This window comes from Agelaius tricolor, unplaced genomic scaffold (assembly GCF_023055355.1).
Source record: "Agelaius tricolor isolate 1412-34295 unplaced genomic scaffold, bAgeTri1.0.p SCAF_5, whole genome shotgun sequence".
Taxonomy (NCBI): Eukaryota; Metazoa; Chordata; class Aves; order Passeriformes; family Icteridae; genus Agelaius; species Agelaius tricolor.
The window spans coordinates 44,900,633-44,920,142 of NW_027269265.1; the positions used below are offsets into that span (position 1 = coordinate 44,900,633).

General features: G+C 49.2%; 1 protein-coding gene across 5 annotated transcripts in view; it reads left to right on the top strand.

Moving 5' to 3' along the window:
- Nucleotides 1-15,840, top strand: part of LOC139590260 (USP6 N-terminal-like protein) — a 76,882-nt gene extending 61,042 nt beyond the window's left edge. For all 5 annotated transcript variants that reach the window (XM_071427651.1, XM_071427653.1, XM_071427652.1 and 2 more), the window contains 9 exons: nt 681-788; nt 3,792-3,901; nt 4,484-4,532; nt 5,577-5,697; nt 6,565-6,659; nt 8,186-8,251; nt 9,641-9,740; nt 10,950-11,102; nt 11,287-15,840. In XM_071427651.1, coding sequence (XP_071283752.1) covers nt 681-788; nt 3,792-3,901; nt 4,484-4,532; nt 5,577-5,697; nt 6,565-6,659; nt 8,186-8,251; nt 9,641-9,740; nt 10,950-11,102; nt 11,287-12,626 — 2,142 coding nt within the window. In that variant the 3' untranslated portion in view covers nt 12,627-15,840. The remainder of the gene's footprint in view (nt 1-680; nt 789-3,791; nt 3,902-4,483; nt 4,533-5,576; nt 5,698-6,564; nt 6,660-8,185; nt 8,252-9,640; nt 9,741-10,949; nt 11,103-11,286) is intronic.
- Nucleotides 15,841-19,510: the final 3,670 nt, after the last annotated feature.

Consider the following 19,510-nt stretch of genomic DNA (forward strand, 5'->3'; position numbering starts at 1 on the left):
TGAAATTTAATGGGGGCTTTATTACAAGAAAAAGGGAAGAAGCATCTGTGAGATGAAGTGAACGAAGACCTCTTTCCTATGAAGACAGGTTGAGTTGTTCAGCCTGAAGAAAAAAAAGCTCTGAGGAGACCTCATTGTGGTCTTCCAGTACTTAAAGGGGGCTTGTAAAAACAAGGGAGAATGACTTTTTACACAGGCAGATAGTTATAGGACAAGAGGCTACAGTTTTAAACTAAAAGAGGGCAGGTTTAGATTACATATAAGGAAGAAATTCTTTACTGTGAGGGTGGTGAGGCACTGGCACAGGTTGTCCAGAGAAGCTGTCGATGCCCCATCCCTGGAAATGTTCAAGGTTCAGGCTGGATGGGATTAGGAGCAGTATGGTGTAGTGAAAAGTGTCCCTGTGCTTGGCAAGGGTGTTGGAACTAGATGATCTGTAAGGTCCCTTTCAACCAAACTGTTCTATGATTTTGATTGAGTAACAGTTGTCTTTGATGGATGCAAGTACTCGGCTCATCCATCAGATCGGAGATGCCCTCTCTGTGCCAGCACAGGGAGAGCAAGTGATTGCCTGGGGTGTCTGCTCAGATGGCTGATTATCTGCAGCAGCAAACCATGGAGAAAATGTGTTTGCCACCAGCAGAACCCAGCTAAACTTGCACTTGTTTTCCTCTCTGCAGATGTGCCGGCGTGTGTACAAAGGGATCCCGCTTCAGGTGCGAGGCCAGGTCTGGTCACTTCTGCTGGATGTTGAGAAGATGAAGAAGGAGAATGAAGGAAAATATGAGGTATGGGCTCTACCTGGCAAAGACAGCAGGAGAAGGATGATAGGGAGGTTAGATCAGTTGATGGAGCTGGTTTGATGAGGACTGAAAATGCAAAGGGTTTCAACTCTTTGTCCGTGGGTTTATATTAAGCTAGGTTCTTCTAGCATGTTAGTTGGCTGCTTTCTATAACATGCTGCTTCCATTTATTCTGCTGGAAGTTGGGAGCAAAGCTGCTGTCAGTGTTACTGCTTCTTTAGAGAAAGATGCAGGGAAGAGTGAGGGGAAACTTTCCATAGGCAGAGTATGGAAACCCTTGGTGGATAATTAACTTATTTTCCAAGCTATGTTATGATTTCTTTTGCATCATGTACCAGGGTGAGGATCAAGGTGTTGTGGAGACAATTATTTTTTAGAGGGAGGAGGTTGAAAGCTGCTTCCAACAGGTGTTTCTAAAATTCCCTGCCTATTAAGCAGGGTGATGCTAACACTCATTATAGTTAACCAAGTGTGGATGTTACTGGAGAGGTGTCACAGGGATGGAGGTACACGCAGGGGCTGGGGGAAGGCAGGCTGGGCTCACCACAGTAAGCACAGATAAGGAGGCTCTCCCAGCTTGCAGATTAAAATTGTGCTCCCTCTCTCAAAGCTGTGTTACACAGGCAGGGAAGCAATCCAAACAAATGAAAGTCACAAGGAGTTATCTGTGCTCCAGAGGGGTCTGTGATAAACAGGAGCTTCAGGGCTAATAGGCTTTGCTGGATGCAAACCCTCTACAAGATCATCTTAATCTACCTCTTCTTTGGTGCTGCCTGCCACCAGTAATTAGCTCTCCCCTAATTTCCTCCAGGAGAGGCTCAGTGCAGGTCCTGGATGAGGGGTTTTGCTTTCAAGAAGGGACTAAGCCTCAGCCTCAGACTTGTGTCCTGAAGGAACTGGTTCCAAGGTCACCCCATTTCTCCCTGGGGTATAACCCATAGCACAAAAGCCTGAAGGTTACCATGGGACATTCCACGCTTGCTTTTCATGTAGGTGTGATGCTCTGCCTCCCTGGAGTTTATTAGCTGCAGCCAGAGGGCTTGAGGGGAGCTTGAGAAGGCAGCAGGAGAAACATATTGGCCATGGGGCAGGACAGAGGCAGCCTGGCTTTTACCCACTGCTTTGTACAAGGTCTTTGGGATGGGACTTTCAGCTTTCTAGCCTCTGCTCTGCCACCAGCTTGCAGGACTCACAGCACTAATGAGCTCAACAGAGCATCTGTGGAGCCCCAGGTTATTTACATTAGGGAAAAAAGGAGAATAACCCATCTAGTGTTTCTTTTTTAATGTCTGCACAATTAGTAAAGCCTCCTGGGTGCATGGAGTTGACAAAGTCCTGTGTGACCTACCTGCCATTCATGTGCAATGATTTAAAAATACCTAAAGTAAGGTATTTACTTTGGGAAATTTCTGTGTTGTTCTGGCAGGGAAAACAAGAGGGCCTTTAGCAGGAAGATTTGAACTGAAGTGACCCAGTGCACATGAATAGTCATATTCTCTCAGGTAGTCTGTCTGCTTTATAGAGGGCAAGGAGCCATAGAATACAGAGACCTCACTATTTACAGCAGGGAAATTTTGTTCATCAGATCTTCATTCCATCACCACTTGACCCTCGCTTGTCCTGTGTAGGCAATAATTCAAAATAGCCCCTTTACTATTGCTCCTCCATACAGCTGCTTTCAAGGTTGAAGTTAACATTCCCAAGATGCTGTGATCATCCAAAGTGTTGGCTGTGCTGAACACATGTGGGTGCAAATGACCTTCTGCTGTTCACCAGAGCTGATGTGGCCTCCTTGGGAGGTCAACAGCAGCCTGGAGGCACCTGGTGTCAGGCTGATAAGCATTCATTGGATGGCAGCTGCTGGAGCAGATGATAAGTATCTGTGCAGATGTTTTATTTTCTGTCTCCTCTGTGAGCCAGGAGGGGTCCTGACACTGGACTCAAGGCAAGTTGGGCCTGCTGCTCATCTCTGCTGCCTCCAATCTGCTGGGGAGTCTCAGTGTGCCTGAAGACAGTCACAAAATGTATTTTCTTCCTGCAGTTAACCCTGGAGACATTAAAGGAAGAGGGCATGATCACTGGTGGTATCTAAGGGCTGTGAAATGAGATGCTTAGCTATAGCATAGTGGTCCTTGCCTGCAGTACAGAGCTGAACAGTGGGTTGCAGATGGGACTGCCATGAGATTTGTCCATGGAACGTCTTCATCTTGGGGCTCTGAAGGCACAATTGGATGAGGTGGTCTTAAACTTTCATTTGAATTTCCATTCTTTTGCAGTGGACTTAAATCCTTTTTCTGTGTGATGCTGCCTTAAATGATTAGCCAGCCTGGGGGGAACATGGGGATTCTTAGCTTTGAGTTTAGCTTCTGTTCTAGACTCTGCCAGTTTCTTAAAATTTGTACCAGCCCAAGAGAATATTCCAGGACTGTTCTTCTGGTGGAAACTCCTTAAACTAAAGATGACTCTCTTCTTCAGGGAAAGTAGTAGTTGGAGATCACAGAGTCTGTCATAACAGTCTGGGCTTTATTATGATTGAGCTTCTGAAAAGCTGATAGTGCTGTGTACATCTGTGTATTGGTTCCTTAAGGATCAACGGAGCTCTCAATGCTTTATGACAGCCAGCCAGGCAAAGAAGTCAAAATAAATGAGAGTGGAATTGAATTGTAAAGGTTTTAGATTCTTAAAACTCAGTATCTGCATTGGAAGATGGGCGAAGGCTCGAAGGCTGGGTTGGCAGCTGCTTCTGTCTTAGGATGTGAGTGTGGGGTCATCCCCTTCTCTCTGGGCCAGCAGCACAGACAGGGGCTCACCTCCAGGCTGCAGTTCATTGCTCACTGCAGGACAGCAATGTCCCCTGCTCTGGATAGCTCTGTGCAGCTCCCAGGCTGCCACTCCTGCTGCAGGAATGCTGCCTTCTCCCTGCTGGAGAGAGGTACAGGCTGAGATGGTGTCTGATTCATGCCTCTCATCTGCCCCTCTCCCTTCCAGCAAATGAAAGAACAAGCCAAGAGTTTTTCATCGGAAATCAAGCAGATAGATTTGGATGTTAACCGCACCTTCCGAAACCACATCATGTTCCGGGAGCGCTACGGAGTGAAGTGAGTATGGAAGGCTTCTGTGGCTTATATGGGCAGTCCTGCCAGTGCATTTGTGAGGGATGAGCTGGATCAACAGCCAGCAGTCTCCTGGCTCAGAGCAAAGCCATCTTTGCCTTCTCCTCAAACCATCACCACACAGTGTGACCCACAGGTGCTGGGCTGCTGATTCTTTCTTCAGAGAGGTCCACACTGGAGCAGGCTCAGGCCCAGTTCTTGAGCCAAGCAACAGCCTGTTGCAGTGCCTTGTCCCCCAAGGCTCACAGTTGCAGAAGGCTTGGTTTGGGATGGCTGTGATGATGGGGGGTGGGCCCATCAGGATCTGGAAGGGATGGGGTCTTCACAACAGATTGGGTTGTAGAGGTTTGAAGTGACTTTGTCACTGGGGTAAGTCACACCTGGCTGCCCTACCCAGTCTCCAAGGAACAAGCTTTCTGGTTCTGTGAGCCCTGCTCCTTGCAAAAGCATTAAGTACCAGCTGGTTGGGAGTTTTCAGAATCTTTGCTCTCTGTGTGTATGTACTGGTGTGTTCATGAAGCTGGAGACCTCATGCTCAGGTGTTTTAATATCCTTCTTTCTCCCCAGGCAACAGGCACTCTTCCACGTCCTGTCAGCATACTCGGTTTATAATACTGTAAGTTGTAACTCCAGTTAACATGAAGAGCATTGTGCTTTATATATATGTGTGTGTGTGTAAAGATTTAAAGAAAAGCTTTATATATGTGTGTATTTGTGTAGACATACATATTTTCATGTGTATATATATGTAATAAACACACACTTATTTAGCCAGTGGTAATTCCAATTTTAAGTCCTAATAGTGGGTTGTACAGAGAGCTGCAAGACTCTCTGGCAGCACAAGAATCTTTCCACAGTTGTTTCATTCCCTTGTTCATTTTGTCACCTGGTAAATGACATCTGGCAGATTTAGAGTGTCAGCAAAGAACAAGGGATTGCCCTTTGGCTTTTCAGCAACACTAGTTTTCTGGCAGTCTGTCATGTTTCTGACTTCTTGTCTTGCACCAAATGGTATCCTTGTTGAAAACACTTATTTACTACAACAAACCAGTAATTTTTAGCTGAAGGATACAGGCAGAATAAGCTGAAATTAGCAGCTGAACCTACTGTCTCCACCTCCAAGAGGGGACAGTTAGAAGATGCTCAGGGGGTTAGTTGAGGAGCCTCCCTCATGCCAGATAAATGTTTACCAGATTTATTTACTGTTTAATTACTTCAGTGCTCATATGGCTGAAGGAATGCAAAACAGCATTGGAGCCACATGCTTTATGTCATCCCAAAGATAGATTGGTCATAAGGAAAACATTTTTTAAAATGGTGAGGCATGGAAATAATTGCTCAGAGAAGTTGTGGATGCCCTGTCCTGGAAGTGTTCAAAGTCTGTTTGCATGGGGCTTTGAGCAGCCTGGTCTGGTGGAAGCTGTCCCTGAGGAGGGTTGGATGAGATAATCTTCTAAGGTCCTTTTCCAACCCAAACTACTCCATGAGTCAGTGATGTGGTAGATGCTTTAGATGTATGGGAGCTGTGAATTTGGACATAAACGGTAAAGACTTTGAAATGGGACAGACCTTGGAAGAGGAGAGGGAAGTACAGGCAGCTTTAGCATTATGGTAGGCTCTGCCAGCATGGCAGCACGTGTGCCTCTCTTGACTGTTGCAGGAAGTGAGTTACTGCCAAGGGATGAGCCAGATTGCAGCCATCCTCCTTATGTACTTGAACGAAGAGGATGCGTTCTGGGCGCTGGCACAGCTGCTCACCAACCAGCGCCACGCCATGCACGGTAAGGCTGGGCTGGGGCAGGGTGTCTGCCACAGCAAGGGAACATTGTTCAGCTTGGTCGGTAGAGCTTTGTTTCTCCTCACATATTGGTTTAATAAAGTGGGTGAGGGTTAACTACTCGCACAGCCTGACTGGGGAGCTGAACTTCACTCTCGGAGGCAGACAAGTTCTTATCAAAAAAACTGAGTTTTATCCACCTGAGCTTTAGTGTTCAGTAATTAACACTTTCACAGAAGTGCTGTCCTGCCTCCAGGGTTCCTTGCCCTTGGCAATCAATTAACTCAAGGTTATGAGTTTATAAGTCTCACAGAAGTACATCCAAGAGTATCCACACTAAATGTAGATGTAATTCCACTAAATGTGTGATGTATTATTTTACTTCAAACACATTAGAGATCCTTTCATCTTACTTGTGGTTAGCAGTAATCTATGCACAGAGGGTTATTTCATGGGCAGAGAGCTAAACCTTATGGCTTGATAACTTTGAACAGTCTTAAATAAGTGTCCCACTAGATGGCAGGGCAATGAACAAGCTTGTGGTGTTCAAACATCTTCAGCTTTTCTCTGAACCTTGGTAAGCACTGACGTGTGTTTGGAGAGCTCTTGGGCAAGCCAAGTCACAGGCAGGCAGTGGGAGCTGGGTGAGAAGGACCAGCTGGGCTTGATCTGAGGGTCCTGTTGCCCAGATGTGGTGAGGGGTGATCTCTGGAAAGGAGGGTGAAAAGGAGGTAGCTGGGCACCCTGTTGTTCAGCCAACTTCAACAGGCAATGCAAGGGATGTGTTTTTAGAGAATCAGGCTATCCCTGTCCCTGCTGCAGAGCTTACCTGATTTTTTTTTTTTTATTTCTCTTGTCTTTTCTTGTTAAGGTTTTTTCATTCCTGGATTCCCAAAGCTGCAGAGGTTTCAAGCCCACCACGAGCAAATTTTAAACAAACTGTTCCCCAAACTGAAGAAGCACATGGTATCTCTTTACTGTCAGTCTTCCTATAATAATGCCACATTTTAATCATAAAGCAGTTCATATAGTGTTCTGCCAAACAGATGCACAGCTGAACATATTTCTAACCATACAGGACTGCTTCAGCTGCAGAGGCAGGCATTTATTAAATGGGTTGCCCAAATCTTGCTAAGGTGAATGGTAATCATTTGCTTGCTGATCATCATTAGTGGAGGGACTGCTAAAATGTAAAGGCTTTCCAGGAGAGCCAGGAAGGCTTAAAGAGCCTGCAGCAGGAGGAGCAGCAGTGTGGCTGGACTGTGTGCTTGCACCAGCTGCAAGGCCCAAAGGCTGATGCTGGTCTGTCTGGAGTCTTATTTCAGTAATTATTAGTTCCAATTGCTTTGCTGTTGTTTTAAGTCAGGAGGCACATAAGATTTGCTGGGTGTTTTGTTGCTTGGGCATGTCCAGTTGCTTTTCTCTCTAGCAGATGGTACAGGCCCATTTGGTGGCTGCAGGAGCATCTGCAGGGCACACCAACTCCAGTCTTAAGTCCAGGCCACTATTTTGCTGCACCTGCTCTATCCCTTTCTTTCCTTTTGCCTTGCCCCCCTTTGCATTTGGTGTGGACAGCTGGTGTTCAGTGGCCAGACTCCTAAAGTTCTCTTATGCTTCCAAGAGGCTTGGTAGCCTCCATCTCCAGCAAAAGGTGTTTGTATTACCATCATCTGCAACATTTGCTTCATGCTGCAAATGCCTGTAAAAGTGAAACAGAGCCATGATAGGTTGTCAGTTAATTACGGTCATGGGCACGGGAGGGGATGGGAATAACTCAGAAAGCTGCTCATTCCTCCTGCTCCTGAAGGCTCTCCAGGCTTGCAGGTGCACAGTGCCAGCCAGAAGCAAAGGCTGGAGCTGGCCATTCATCCCATGGGCTTCTTTTTCTTCCCATCCCCATTGCCTCATTGGCTTTGCAGCAGAGGTCACATCAGCTCTGCACACATGCCAGCGCTGGGCACCAGATGGTGAAATGTTAGACCAAGGTGGTGATGGTGAGGTTTTTAAGAGTTTTCCTTAGCCTGTCAGGCTGTCCTGCTCCTGCAGCAGCCATGCTATCTAAACCAGGTGATGCTTCCAAAGCTGCCTTGACTGTGCTCCAAGAGGCTCACATGGGAATTGCTATGGAAACAAAAATGGTAGTCTACAAGGAGTGAGTGGTTTGAGTTCCTGGAAGGTTTTTATAAATCCCTGGAGTAGGTATTAGGCCAGAAAAGCTTCTCCCAGAAATCCCTTTCCAATACTATGGCTGAAGTGTGGCCACATCGAGGACCAGGTTCAGTGGATATCTTGGGCAAAGGACCAAAGCTGGGCTTCAGCACTGGTGTGTAGAGCAGGGGCTTTCTTGGGAGATGAACCACAGCCAAATCCTGCACTCAGATCCCAGAATAAGTAAACCAACCAACTAACCTCCCCCAAAGCCTTATGAGCTGCTTGAACCTCCAGTAAACAGCCTGGTGAAATGCCTGTCTCTCTTTGCTCTCTTCCCCCAGGACAAGGAGCAGATGACCACCGGGATTTACACAACCAAGTGGTTCCTGCAGTGTTTCATTGACCGGGTGAGGATGCTCTGGGGGTTTTTTGCTGCTCTCCTGTTTGCATGTGTGGTTAATCTGCCTGTGCTTTTTTGTAAATCTCATACTTTGAAGAAGATGTTAATATTTTATAAGGTGGGATATTATGCACACTCTCATAAAGGAAAAAAATTAATAAGGGAGAAGGTAAAAACTGCATGTCACTGATGAGAAGCCAATTCCTGCTGCCTCATCACAAGCAGTCACAGGGAGATGGCTGAGCATCAGCAGTATAAACTTCAGAATCAGGAGAGATCTTTCTCTCGCCCACTGGCACTGCTGCAAAGGCAATTAACCTCACTTTGACTCTGGAGACAACATAGAAAGAAGAAGAGCTGGGGGCACAAACCTTGACAAATAGCAGTGCAGCAGCTGCAGGCAAAGGAGCGGATTGGGACTGGAAAGGTGGAAGTGAGAGAAGATTACCCTGATTTGTCCAGAGCTAATTTGCTAGTCCTGAGCCAAGACTACTTCATTTTTAGGATCAGCATTGTGCTTACTGGACTTGAATGCAATGTCCAGACTTGCTAATATTTAGGACATCTGTGTGCTCCAGTCTCAATTTTCTGCTGCCCTGTCTTCTATAAAACAGTGGACGGCTCCTTCCCCTCAAGAGGGAACTCACTGCTTTTGCCATGGAAAGCTGTATAAAATGCACAATCCCTTTAACTGCAGTAGCATGTGGTAAAAGAGCTACAATGGTCAGTTTTGCCAAACTCTGCAGAGCCTGTGCAGTATCCTAAATTTGAACCTAAACATTTCAGTAGGATTAATATTAATTTCTGTGTTGGTGAGGTACCTTAGATCTTTGGTGGGAGGTATGGGCTGCTCCATCACTTTGGACATCAGTTCAATCCTATTTGTCAGATTGGGCCTGGGTGCAAATTAAAACCTTTTGCAGAAGTATTTTTAGCAGGCAGAAATAAGCCTGTATATAAGAAAAACCTCTTATTTGGACACCAGATGAATGATTTTTTTAATGCTTAGTGATGCATCATTGGGCTTTCAGACCTATCCCATTAATAGCCCTTTTGGGAAATCTGGATGGATACAGGAGTTGTTTTTTTGTGCTCACAAGGTTGAAATATGATGGTACTCTCTCCAGGGTAGGGGAATCCACATGCTAGCATGGTTATGAGGCAAGTTTCTCTTTTTTCTGCATTCATGGATGGGTTTTAAGTATTTCCCCAGCCACTCAAGTTCATTAGCTTTAAGGCAAAGCCATAGATAATAAAAGACATTTTTGTGTTTTAGATGAATTCCTGACTTGCAAAGCCTAGCCCTGTTGTGTGATTTGATACAAGGTGATGCAGTGATGGCAGCAGCCTCTGTTTCATCATGCCATTTTGTGACTTGTCTGTGTGTTTGGAACAGACCCCATTCACGCTGACCTTGCGGCTGTGGGATATCTACATCCTGGAAGGGGAGCGGGTGCTGACGGCCATGGCTTACACCATCCTCAAACTGCACAAAAGTAAGGTCCCACCTGATTGCATCCCCTGTGGCTCTGGTGGCAGTGTGCTGGGCCACCCTTGTGCTGCTGACCTGAAAAGCCTTGCTGGCCACTTCCAGCCTCTTGGTGCCTTGCACTGGCCACAAAAGGCACAGTCCAGGGGAGGAAAGGAGATGCCACAAGGATTGACTTGCTGTGCTCAGCACACAGAAACTACACCTGAAATGCTCCCTGCTGCCTCTTCCTATGTACTATGCCCCACAAATTGCTTTTAGGGGCAATACAGACAGCAGCCCATCTGTCTGCAGAACTTTGTGGTGGCTCAACTGAAAAGTCTGTAGAGGGACAAATAAGTCCACTAATACATTTCTAAAATGATCAAAACCTGGTTGTCTTGCATAACACTAAGGCAGTGATGTTTCTACCTCAAGATCTTTGTAACTTTGAACCCCTTCACTCCCATAAATTGATAGTCTTGTTGTGTCACTCTTTTGGCCTTCATCTGGGGCAGGAGCGTGTGATTCTGTTTGGGCAGCAGAATTTATGGGACTGCATGTGTTGGTTTCTGCAAACAGCCACCCTGTTCTTCCCTCATTTAAATGAAGAACAGGCTATCCATAAATAAATCTTGAAGTATCCTGTTTGTCTGCAGAAAATGAGAAACTGGCAGGCAGGCAGATGTTTCAGTTTGGCTGTAAAATCTCATCTCCCTGAGGAATGTGTAGTGTGGGTTGACATCTCTTCCTACAACCTGCATTTTTGCCTGTATCCCATCCCTGTCTGCAACCTTTGGAAGGGCCAGCACCTCTTCCTGCTTCCCTGCCTGCTGGTGCAGGTTGGCATCCTTGGCTGGTGGTGGCAGCTGCCGGCAGTGGCAGTTCAGCCTGATGCTTAGGGCCTGTCTCATGGAGCTTTTCCTCCTCCTAGAGGCATTGGGGAGAACTTCCAGAAATGGTCTAAACCCTGCATCCTCATCAGCACAGCTCCCAGCCCTGCCATTGTCCTGCCACTGGGAAGCTACTGCTCAGGTGGCATGGATATATACATGTATTGATGACCCTGAACAATAGTGGGAAGGTGGGAGAGAGGCAGAAGCATTCAAGCTGTCCCACTGTGGAATGAGAACAGCAACAGAATCCCAGATAAAACCAAAGTGTGGTGTAACCCATGCTTGTGCTACCCTGAAATTTGTCTGTGCCACTGCCATTACTCCTTTCTCCCATCCCCCAGAGCGCTTGCTGAAGATGACACTGGAAGATTTACGTGAATTTCTGCAGGAGAAAATTGCTGCTTCCCTGCAGTACGAGGACGATGCTGTCATCGAGCAGCTGCAGGTGTCAATGACTGAACTGCGAAAGATGAAGTTTGACCTGCCCCCACCAGGTGGGTAGAGGGGAAGGTGGGCAGCCCAGCAAGGACAGAGCATCCCACTGGTGTGGCTGGGAGCCAGGGCAGCCCAGAGAGGCTGGCACCTGTCGTGTGGAAGCATCTGTCTTCCTTACATTCAGGGCATGCAAACACAAACTGATGCATAGTTTGGGTTTTGTTTTCTCTGCTTCCAATGCAGCAAAGCCTGAGGAGTTTCCAAGGAAACCCCTGGGCCTGGAGCTCTCCCTCAACCCAGTAGCCATAAAGGAAAACACAGCAGCCAATGGCCAGAATGGCCAGGTGGGTGAGCGCACTCCAGACAGGGAGCCCCAAACCGACAGAGTTCCTGGCACACCAGGAGGAGTGACCGTGGTGGAAGCGAGGATTCTCACCTTCCCGGGTAGTGAAGCAGCTGAAGCAACGAACGCGCCTGTTTCGGGTGGGCGGCCACCGGATGAGGAGGGTCAGGTGGAGCCCATCATGGACGGGCAGCCATCATCTCTTCTGAAGGCAAGCGAGACACAGGCCCAGCAACACCTTCTGCCCACGGTCCTGCCTCCAGAGCAGCCTCTTCTTGCTCCTGGCTGTGCTGTGGTGGACCATGGAGTCTCCCTCCATGCCCCAGCTGAGCACAGCTCCTTAGACTCCTCTCTCCAAAACAGGCCGGCTCCTCCTGACTCCAGCACCACTGAGCTTTCTGCTACGGACCAGGCAGCGTGGCAGCCAAATCCCGCTGCCCTGCCAGCAGGAGAACAGGACCAGGCAGCGTGGCAGCCAAATCCCACTGCCCTGCCAGCAGGAGAACAGGCATCTTCCCTGAGCAGAGACACAGTGTTTGAAGCAACCCCTCATCCTCTGCCAGCCGGCTGCCAGCAGCTCTCCCAAACATCACAGAGAGATGGCTCCCCTGAGAGCAAGCGCGGGGAGGAGGCGGCAGATGACAGGCACCGCAGGGCAGTGCTGCCGGACAAAATGGGCCTGAAGTGCTCGGCATCCAAAGCTGCATCCACAGGAGAGCTCCTCAGCCTGCAGCACAATGGGCTGGGCAGTGCCACCAGCACCACGCGCTGGCCCGAGGGCGTGCTGCCCGCCCACAGGCAGGCAGGGGGCAGTGTGCCCATCTTGTCCAGCAGAGAGCCGGAGGCAGCAGGGCTGGCCGAGGGCTGCCCCACCCAGCGGGCACCGTCCCCTGTGGTGGAAGGGAACAGCCCCTATGTCGTTATCAAAACCACCACTCCCCTCCACCTGGCCCATGCGACAGAGCAGGACTTCTTGAACAGAAAGCAGGTGGCATTGCCTTTGTCAGAGACTGGACATCCTCTGCCTACCACCTCCATGCCACCACCTCTTATGCTGGACCCAGAGGAGGTAGAGGTCCAGAAAAGCCTCCAGAAACCATTAAATGCACTGAAAGCCCCACGACCCCCGCTGAGCCCCAAACCAAAATTACCGCCACAGGTTGCCAAATCCCGCTCAGAGAACAGTTTCCTTTCAGGCTCTCCTTCCCTGGCAAAGCTGCCCAAATCGGTGACGTTTTAGTGGGGATGGGGAAGGGGAAGTTAAGGGAGAAGAAGTGGGTTCTGGAGAAGCACAGATCCTGCCCCATTTACAGGATCCCCTTCTGTCAGCAGGGCTGTCAGGGTGACAGCACAGCACTATTGCACATCACGCTGTGCTTTGGTACGAGTGCCCAGTGAGGAGATGAAGCGGTGGCCACCAGCGCTAGGAGACACCAGCAGATTGGATTTGCATGTTTCCTATGGACAAATTGGAAAATGCTTTCATTTTTTGCTCCTCAAAGTTCCCCAAGTCTCATCACTTGGGGGAAGAGGCAGGGCTGGTGAGTTTGTTGCGTGTTTTCTCCTGCTCCTGTCTACTGTGGGAACCCACGACCAAGCAAGCAGGCACAAGGTGTCAGAATCCGAAACGCTTTCTTTACCATGCCCCATCGACGCAGCTACAGCATTGCTTTCAAAGGCCTTTGTAGCAATAGATCTTTATTTCATTTCCCAGACCTGCAGTTGTAGACAGCAGAATTTCCAGGCAGTGCCATGGCATCCTGGCAGGACACAGGCAGCCCGCTGCCCCCTCTATGCAATTCCACAAAGCAGTGCCCAGCTGTATCTGGCTCCTGCTGCCGTGGTGGATGGTGTTTAGGAGGACAGATTTAACAGCTGCTGAGTCCCTTGGACATCTCCTTGGTGTCACCCCGGTGGGGGGCTGCCAGCATAGTGGTCCTTTCCCAGGTTCTCAGGGTGACAAGGACAGTGATGAAGGTGGAGCCTGGTCTCTTGGGCTGAGTGCCCTTTCTGTTGGCCTTTCCTTCCCAGGGCCAGCACAGCGAGCAGGCTCGCTGCCTTTCTGTTCCCCAGACAGGAGAAGGGGCTGCTGGCTCAGGAAACCCGCCTGCACTACCAAGCTGCTGGACGCGTGATGGCATCTAATCACAGTGCCCCAGATAAGTCCACTTTTGCTTTGAGTAAGTTAAGTGTCAGAGTGGAAAGAGCATAGGAATTGGGGAAGGGAGAGCACATTGCCCTGAACCTGACCTTAGTCCTTGTGGTTGAGCCCACAGAGAATTAACAACAGGAAGGAAACTTGGACATGATGGGTGCCCACGTGCCCACTTGCCCTTCATGCACCAAGTCCTAGAGGTCTGTCCATCTCCTCCCCATCCCAAGGTACAGCTGCTGCACAGCCCAGGCCATTGGCTGGAGATGTGTAGGGATCTGGGGAGACACCTCATAGAAAAAGCTAGTCCTAAATTCTGATTCCAGTATCTACTTCACCCTTAGAAGGGACTTCATCAGGAAGGCAGATCAGTGAAAAAGCAGGAAGTAGTCCAGATATGCTAGATTTGACTTTGCTGTCCAGAAGGGGTAGCTGCAAGTGCAGCCTTAGGTGGGACTGCAAGTGGGATTCCCATTCCTTCAACAGAGATCCTGGGCAAAAGCTCCTTTAAGTTCTAAGGAGACTTTGAAAACTAATTTTTTTTTTCTATCTCAAAGGCTGCTTCAATTGCATAACCTGATCTAAAGCCTACCTGAAAGCCCAGCAGAAAACTTCCACTAAATTACTTTGTGGGTTCCAGGAGCTGGACTTGATGATGCTGGTGGATGCCTTCCAGCTCAGCATATTCTATGGTTCTATGATTTATCAGGGTTTATTTTGCCTTTGTGTACGTGTGGTGGTTTATGTTTGCAGCAGGGAGTGTCAAAGGGAGCACTGGATTTTTGTTTGGATGTAGCCAGCCAGACCACAGCACCCTCAGCTTTCATTGGAACCCCAGCTCTGTCCCAGACCCCATCTTCTTCCACCGAGCCTCCAACCTTGCCCATCCTCTTCCTCTGCAGAGCAGGGAAAACCCTATTAGCTACCTCACAGGGGTGTTGTGAGGAGTCAAGCATTGCTGTCTGAGGAAAAGTGCTCTTTGAATGTTCAGTATTTGTGTTTTGAGACACCACAGGTCCTTTCTAGGACAATGGTGCTTGAATTGTTTTTAATTTAGAGTATGTTTTTCCATAACTGTGCATAGTTAAATGTTAATTGTGTGTTAAAATACCTGAGCAGTATTTCAGGACAGATATCCATTGCCTTTTGCTAGCAGCCCACTGGCCACAGGAGCTTACTGGGAAGCAACAAGGAGCATCTGAGAGCTGTTGGTCACATCTTGACTTGGCTTCTGTAGCTTGGGGCTCTGTCCTCTCCTTGAAGCCCACACAGGACTCCTTCTAATACATCTGAGCATCACGCATGCAAGAGCTGATACCTCTTTCCCCTTGTTTTAACCCGTTTTCCCTCATTTCAGGCACACAGCCTTTGCACATCATGTTGCTTGTGCACCCAGACTCCTCACACAGGGTGTCTGGGATGTTTTGCAGTATTAACATTTTAAAAGGTGGTTTGCTCTAATTTTGGAGAGCTGTCAAATGTACAGTACTCATTGCATGGCATTTGCTGCATGATGTTCAACATGAATTTTGATGGGGAAAGGGGTGGGAGTTGTCTTTCTCTCCAAGCCCTAATGGGAATGAGCAGCAAAGTCCTCAGTCATCTTCAGGCCTGGGGGAACCACCAGCAACATGCATTGCTGTCCTTGGTGTGATGCTCTCACTGGAACACATCAATGCATGATCCCCAAGGAGATGCCCACTCCTGTTTCCTCTTGCTGCAACAAAGCTGCAGCCATGGTGGGTCTGCAGCAGCAAGGCCTGGCCCAGCCTCAGCTCTTTTGCTGGGAATAGGAAGGGAAGGAGCAGGATGAGGGTGGCAGCTCAGCAGGACAAACTGCCTAACCAAGCCACTTGCCGCCCTGCCCAGCCCCCTGCAACAGTCTTGACCCCTCAGCAGAAACCACTCTTACTGTGAGCAAACATGGGAAAGGAGCTCCCCCCATCCTTGCCCTTGCAGCCCTGACACAATGGTGGCCTTGCTGCCTTCCACGCAGAGGGAAAGACCAACGCTGTGGGTTTGGGTTTTTTAGGTGTAGTTTGTTTTTCCTTGTGTTGTTTGTTTGTGATAGAGCACTTTGAGTGGCTGCAGCCTGGCAGACAGCAGGAGCCACAGGACCCAGCTCCAGCAGGGGCCAGAGGTTGAGGCTAGGGGTTTCTTGGCCATGCACTTTGAGAGCCTGGCTACCGTCTGCTTTCCTTTTTATTTGCTCTTGTTTACAGCGTGGAACGCTTCTTTCATGACTCTTTCTAATGTATTATAATTATTACTTTTAAGAAAAAAACGTTTTTATGTCTGCTTTTTTGTTTGTTCAGTTTGGTTTTTTTAAAGGAAGGGGTTTTTTGGAAAAAAAAAAAGTCAATCATTCCTTTTTATGCTGATCCAAACTGTCCAGAGTGTTTGATGCTGTGTTTTACATGGTTGTAGTAATAACGGTTAAAGAAATTCAGCACAAATTCAGACTCCACAAGGTTTCTTACAGGAACAGAAGCTGCACCAAGACTGGTTGTCTTCTCCTGATGACTTTTAGCTTGGTTCACTGTGTATGCTCCAGCTGCAACAGGTCCATCCTGCTCCATCTCTGCTTTCCTCCCTGATTTTCTATTGTAATTAAATCCAGGCATCCCTGGCAGCAGTGGAAAGCAAAATGCTCTTTTCTACTTACCACCATCCTCTCCCAGCTGAGCAAAGGGCAGCATCCCTTCTCACACACAGCTGCTGACCAGCAGCACTGCTGAAGCTTGTGTTTTGGCCAAGATTTTGTGTTTGTGTTTGGAGTTTGTTTTCCTGCCTGTAGGCAGTGTAGGGAGGCTGGATGGGAGGGGCAGCGGGTGGACACAGCTCCTGGCACAGCAGGTGGGTGGGTGGGTGCGACTCACACTCGTGAGTCAGGGCTGAGCTGAGTCACGTTTACAGCAGCCACTGGGAGTGTGAGGTGGTGCTGCTGACAGCTGAGGATGCATTTTAAAAAGCTGTGCATGAGCAGTACCTCTGACACACCCCAGATTTCATAGCCAGGGCTTCCTGGGCTTAGATGACAATGGTACTGCTGCCTTTGAGGTGTTAAATGTGAGCAGTGAGCAGTGTTCTGGCTCCCCTGAGAGAAAGCTGCCTCTTAGTGTTAAGCAGCATATTTATGGTAAACACAGGTCTGTCTCTGCCAGGGTAGCACAGAGGGCACATAGACTGACAGCAGATGGAGAGGTCAGAAGTATCTAAATGGCACCCTAGGATTTAAGAGCAGTGCCTGAAATTGGCATCCCCATGTGTCTATCACCCACTGAGTGCTGTAGGCTGGGTTTCCTGCTTCTGTTACTGCCCTGCCACACATAAGAGGTCAAACAGGAACAAAAAATTGTTCTCCAATGCCATTAAATTAGCTCATTTATATTAATAGGTTAAAAGCTGGTCTGAAACACCACAGAAAAATAAAAAGAAAGCCCCAGCACCACTGAACACCACAGTGTTTACTGTCACAGAAGCAGCATGAGGATGCAGCTCTTGGCACATCTCCTGTGCCATTTCACTGGATGCCAGCATGGGGACTGCAGCACTGTGACCAAGGGTGAGATCCCCAGGCTGGAGTGAAGCAAACCTCATCCCTCTTGTGTTCCAGGTGCTCACAAACAGCCTCATTGCAGAAGATGCTTTGTGTCACCTCCCGGCCACCAGCTCCCGTGAACCTGTTGGCTGTCAGGCAGTGCCAGGTGGGACCAGGTTTGAATTTCTGCCACAGTTACTTACGTGACAGGCAGTGCAGGATTTAGAAATGGCATTTATCCAACTGCTAAAACAGCATCCCTGTCAAGGAGAGAGCAGAAATGTCCAGAAGGGCAGCTTCCCCAAGGGAAGGTGAGTTGTGCTAGGTTTGAGGGTTGTGTTCCTCCATTAAACAGCCTTGGTTCACTTGGTTGTTGAAAAAAAATGGAGGAAGATATTGCTTATTGGTATCCTTGATCCCCAGGCTCCCTGCATTTACCCAGTTGTGACCTTGTGGCTGTGGTACTCTCACCCTGTCCCTGCAGGGACCAAGGCCAGGCATGGCTCCACCACCTCCTCTTACAGCATCCCTCCAGCTAGTGCAGGAGCCACAGAGGTACCCAGCCTTGAATTGGTGCTTGATGGGGCTCTCAGGTATGGTTTTGTGGTGCCAAGCACCCACTGCAGAGAGTCCTTCCCCTCCTGTGCCCCCGAGGGCCTGACTGCTGCTGGCAGGGGACAAAGCTTAGGACAATCCCAAAGCCCAAGGTTACAGATACCCACTTGGTGGGGACAGCATTGGGACCAGCAGCAAATGAGTGTCATAGATGGTGTTGAGTCTACTGCTTAAATCCTAGTGGTCTTATCAGCCAGGGACTGGTCCCCCCACTGCCTCTTCCTCTGCACTTGGTATTTGCCAGTATTATCATCCCCCTTTTCCTGGTGGAGCCACTGCTGTCCTCACAGCAGCTCTCCAGCTCCCAGGGCTGGTCCCCAAGGCAGAACTGCAAACTCCCCAAGCTGCGCTCAGCTTTGGTGCCCTGGCAGCCCCCTGTGGCTCCTGTCCTTCCTGGCTCAGGAACAGCCAAACCAGCAGGCCCAGGAGCTGGGACAAGCCAGGAGAGCAGGTCTGTCCTCGCTGCTTGCTGCCTCTCAGCCAAGCCCTGGCTGTGCTCATCACCATCCCTGCCCACCTCCCACGACTTGGAAAGCTCCTCAACTGCTGCATGCCTCCACAAGGCTTCAGCCACTTGGCACTGAATAATTGATAGGAAGTGGAGCCTGGAGCAGAGAAGTTGAGGGAGGGAGCAAGGCTTTGTGCTGCTTTAGGAGGCTCTGCTCCCAGATATAGCAGGGGGAGAGAGATGGGTGTGCTGTGTCTGGCAGCTTTGTGCCCCATCCAGTTTGGCAGAGGCAGCTGGAGCTTGGCTGGGCCTGGGAGCATTCCTCTTCTTGGCTTGCTGTGCTGCTCACCTGCTGCTCACGTGCTGCTGTGTCCTACTGCTATGGTGGTGCTGCTGTGCTGTCATCTGTCACCTGCTGCTGTGGCACCTGGGGGAGCTGCACGCTGCTGTCATGCTGCTCTCATGCTCCTTGTGTGCTGCAGAGGGGCCATGGCAGTAGTGGATGGGACTTGGGAAGCAGAGCAAGGGCAGACCTAGCAGCCCTTGCTAGGGCTGGTACCATGGCTCTCCTAAGCTACACACCCTGTACTCAACCCGTAGCAAGAGCAAAGCAGTTGCACATGGGGCCAAGCCCATCTGCCTCTTCCCCTTCCCACCAGTTGCTGGTGGCCAGGATGGTGGCTGTCACACCATCCTCTGAGCAATGTCACCCCCTTCCTACAGCACATCCCCAAGTATAAAGCAGCGTATGGAGAAAATAACAGCCTGGCAGTTTAAAGAGGCAGGTCTGACCGCTTCCCAAACCATCTCCCAAAGCCTACTGCCTCAGAGGCTGAGGAGGCCCACAGGGCACACACCAGCATCCTCTTCACCTAGAAGGATGTGGACACCAGGAGACAAGCAACCCATAGCTGAAACATCTCACCAGGAGATGCAGCAGGTGGACCCATCCCACGGGCATCCTTACTCACTGGCAGCAGTTACAAAAGAGCCCAAGATGGGGATGCAGAAGGCTTAGAAGGCACACACAAAGACATGAGTCCAAGGGATTGGAGTCACTAAAGTCTTCCACATAGTAAACCAGGCTCCTCCTAAGACACAGAGAAAAGTAAACTAAGAAATTTCCAATTTTGTCCAAAATTGGTATGAGCTCCCTTAGAGGTACCTGTGGCTACATGGGATGCAATATCACAAGACCCCCTTCCAGCCATCCCATTAAGAACCTGGGCCACTCTGGTGCCCTGGAGGCCACTCAGCCTGGCCTCACATCAGAGACCTGATGTTCCTGCTCCTGGAACATCTAAGCCTACAGACTTGGGGAAGCTGTTTCCTGAGTGGCTTTGCTTACCTTTATGGTGAAGGCAAGAA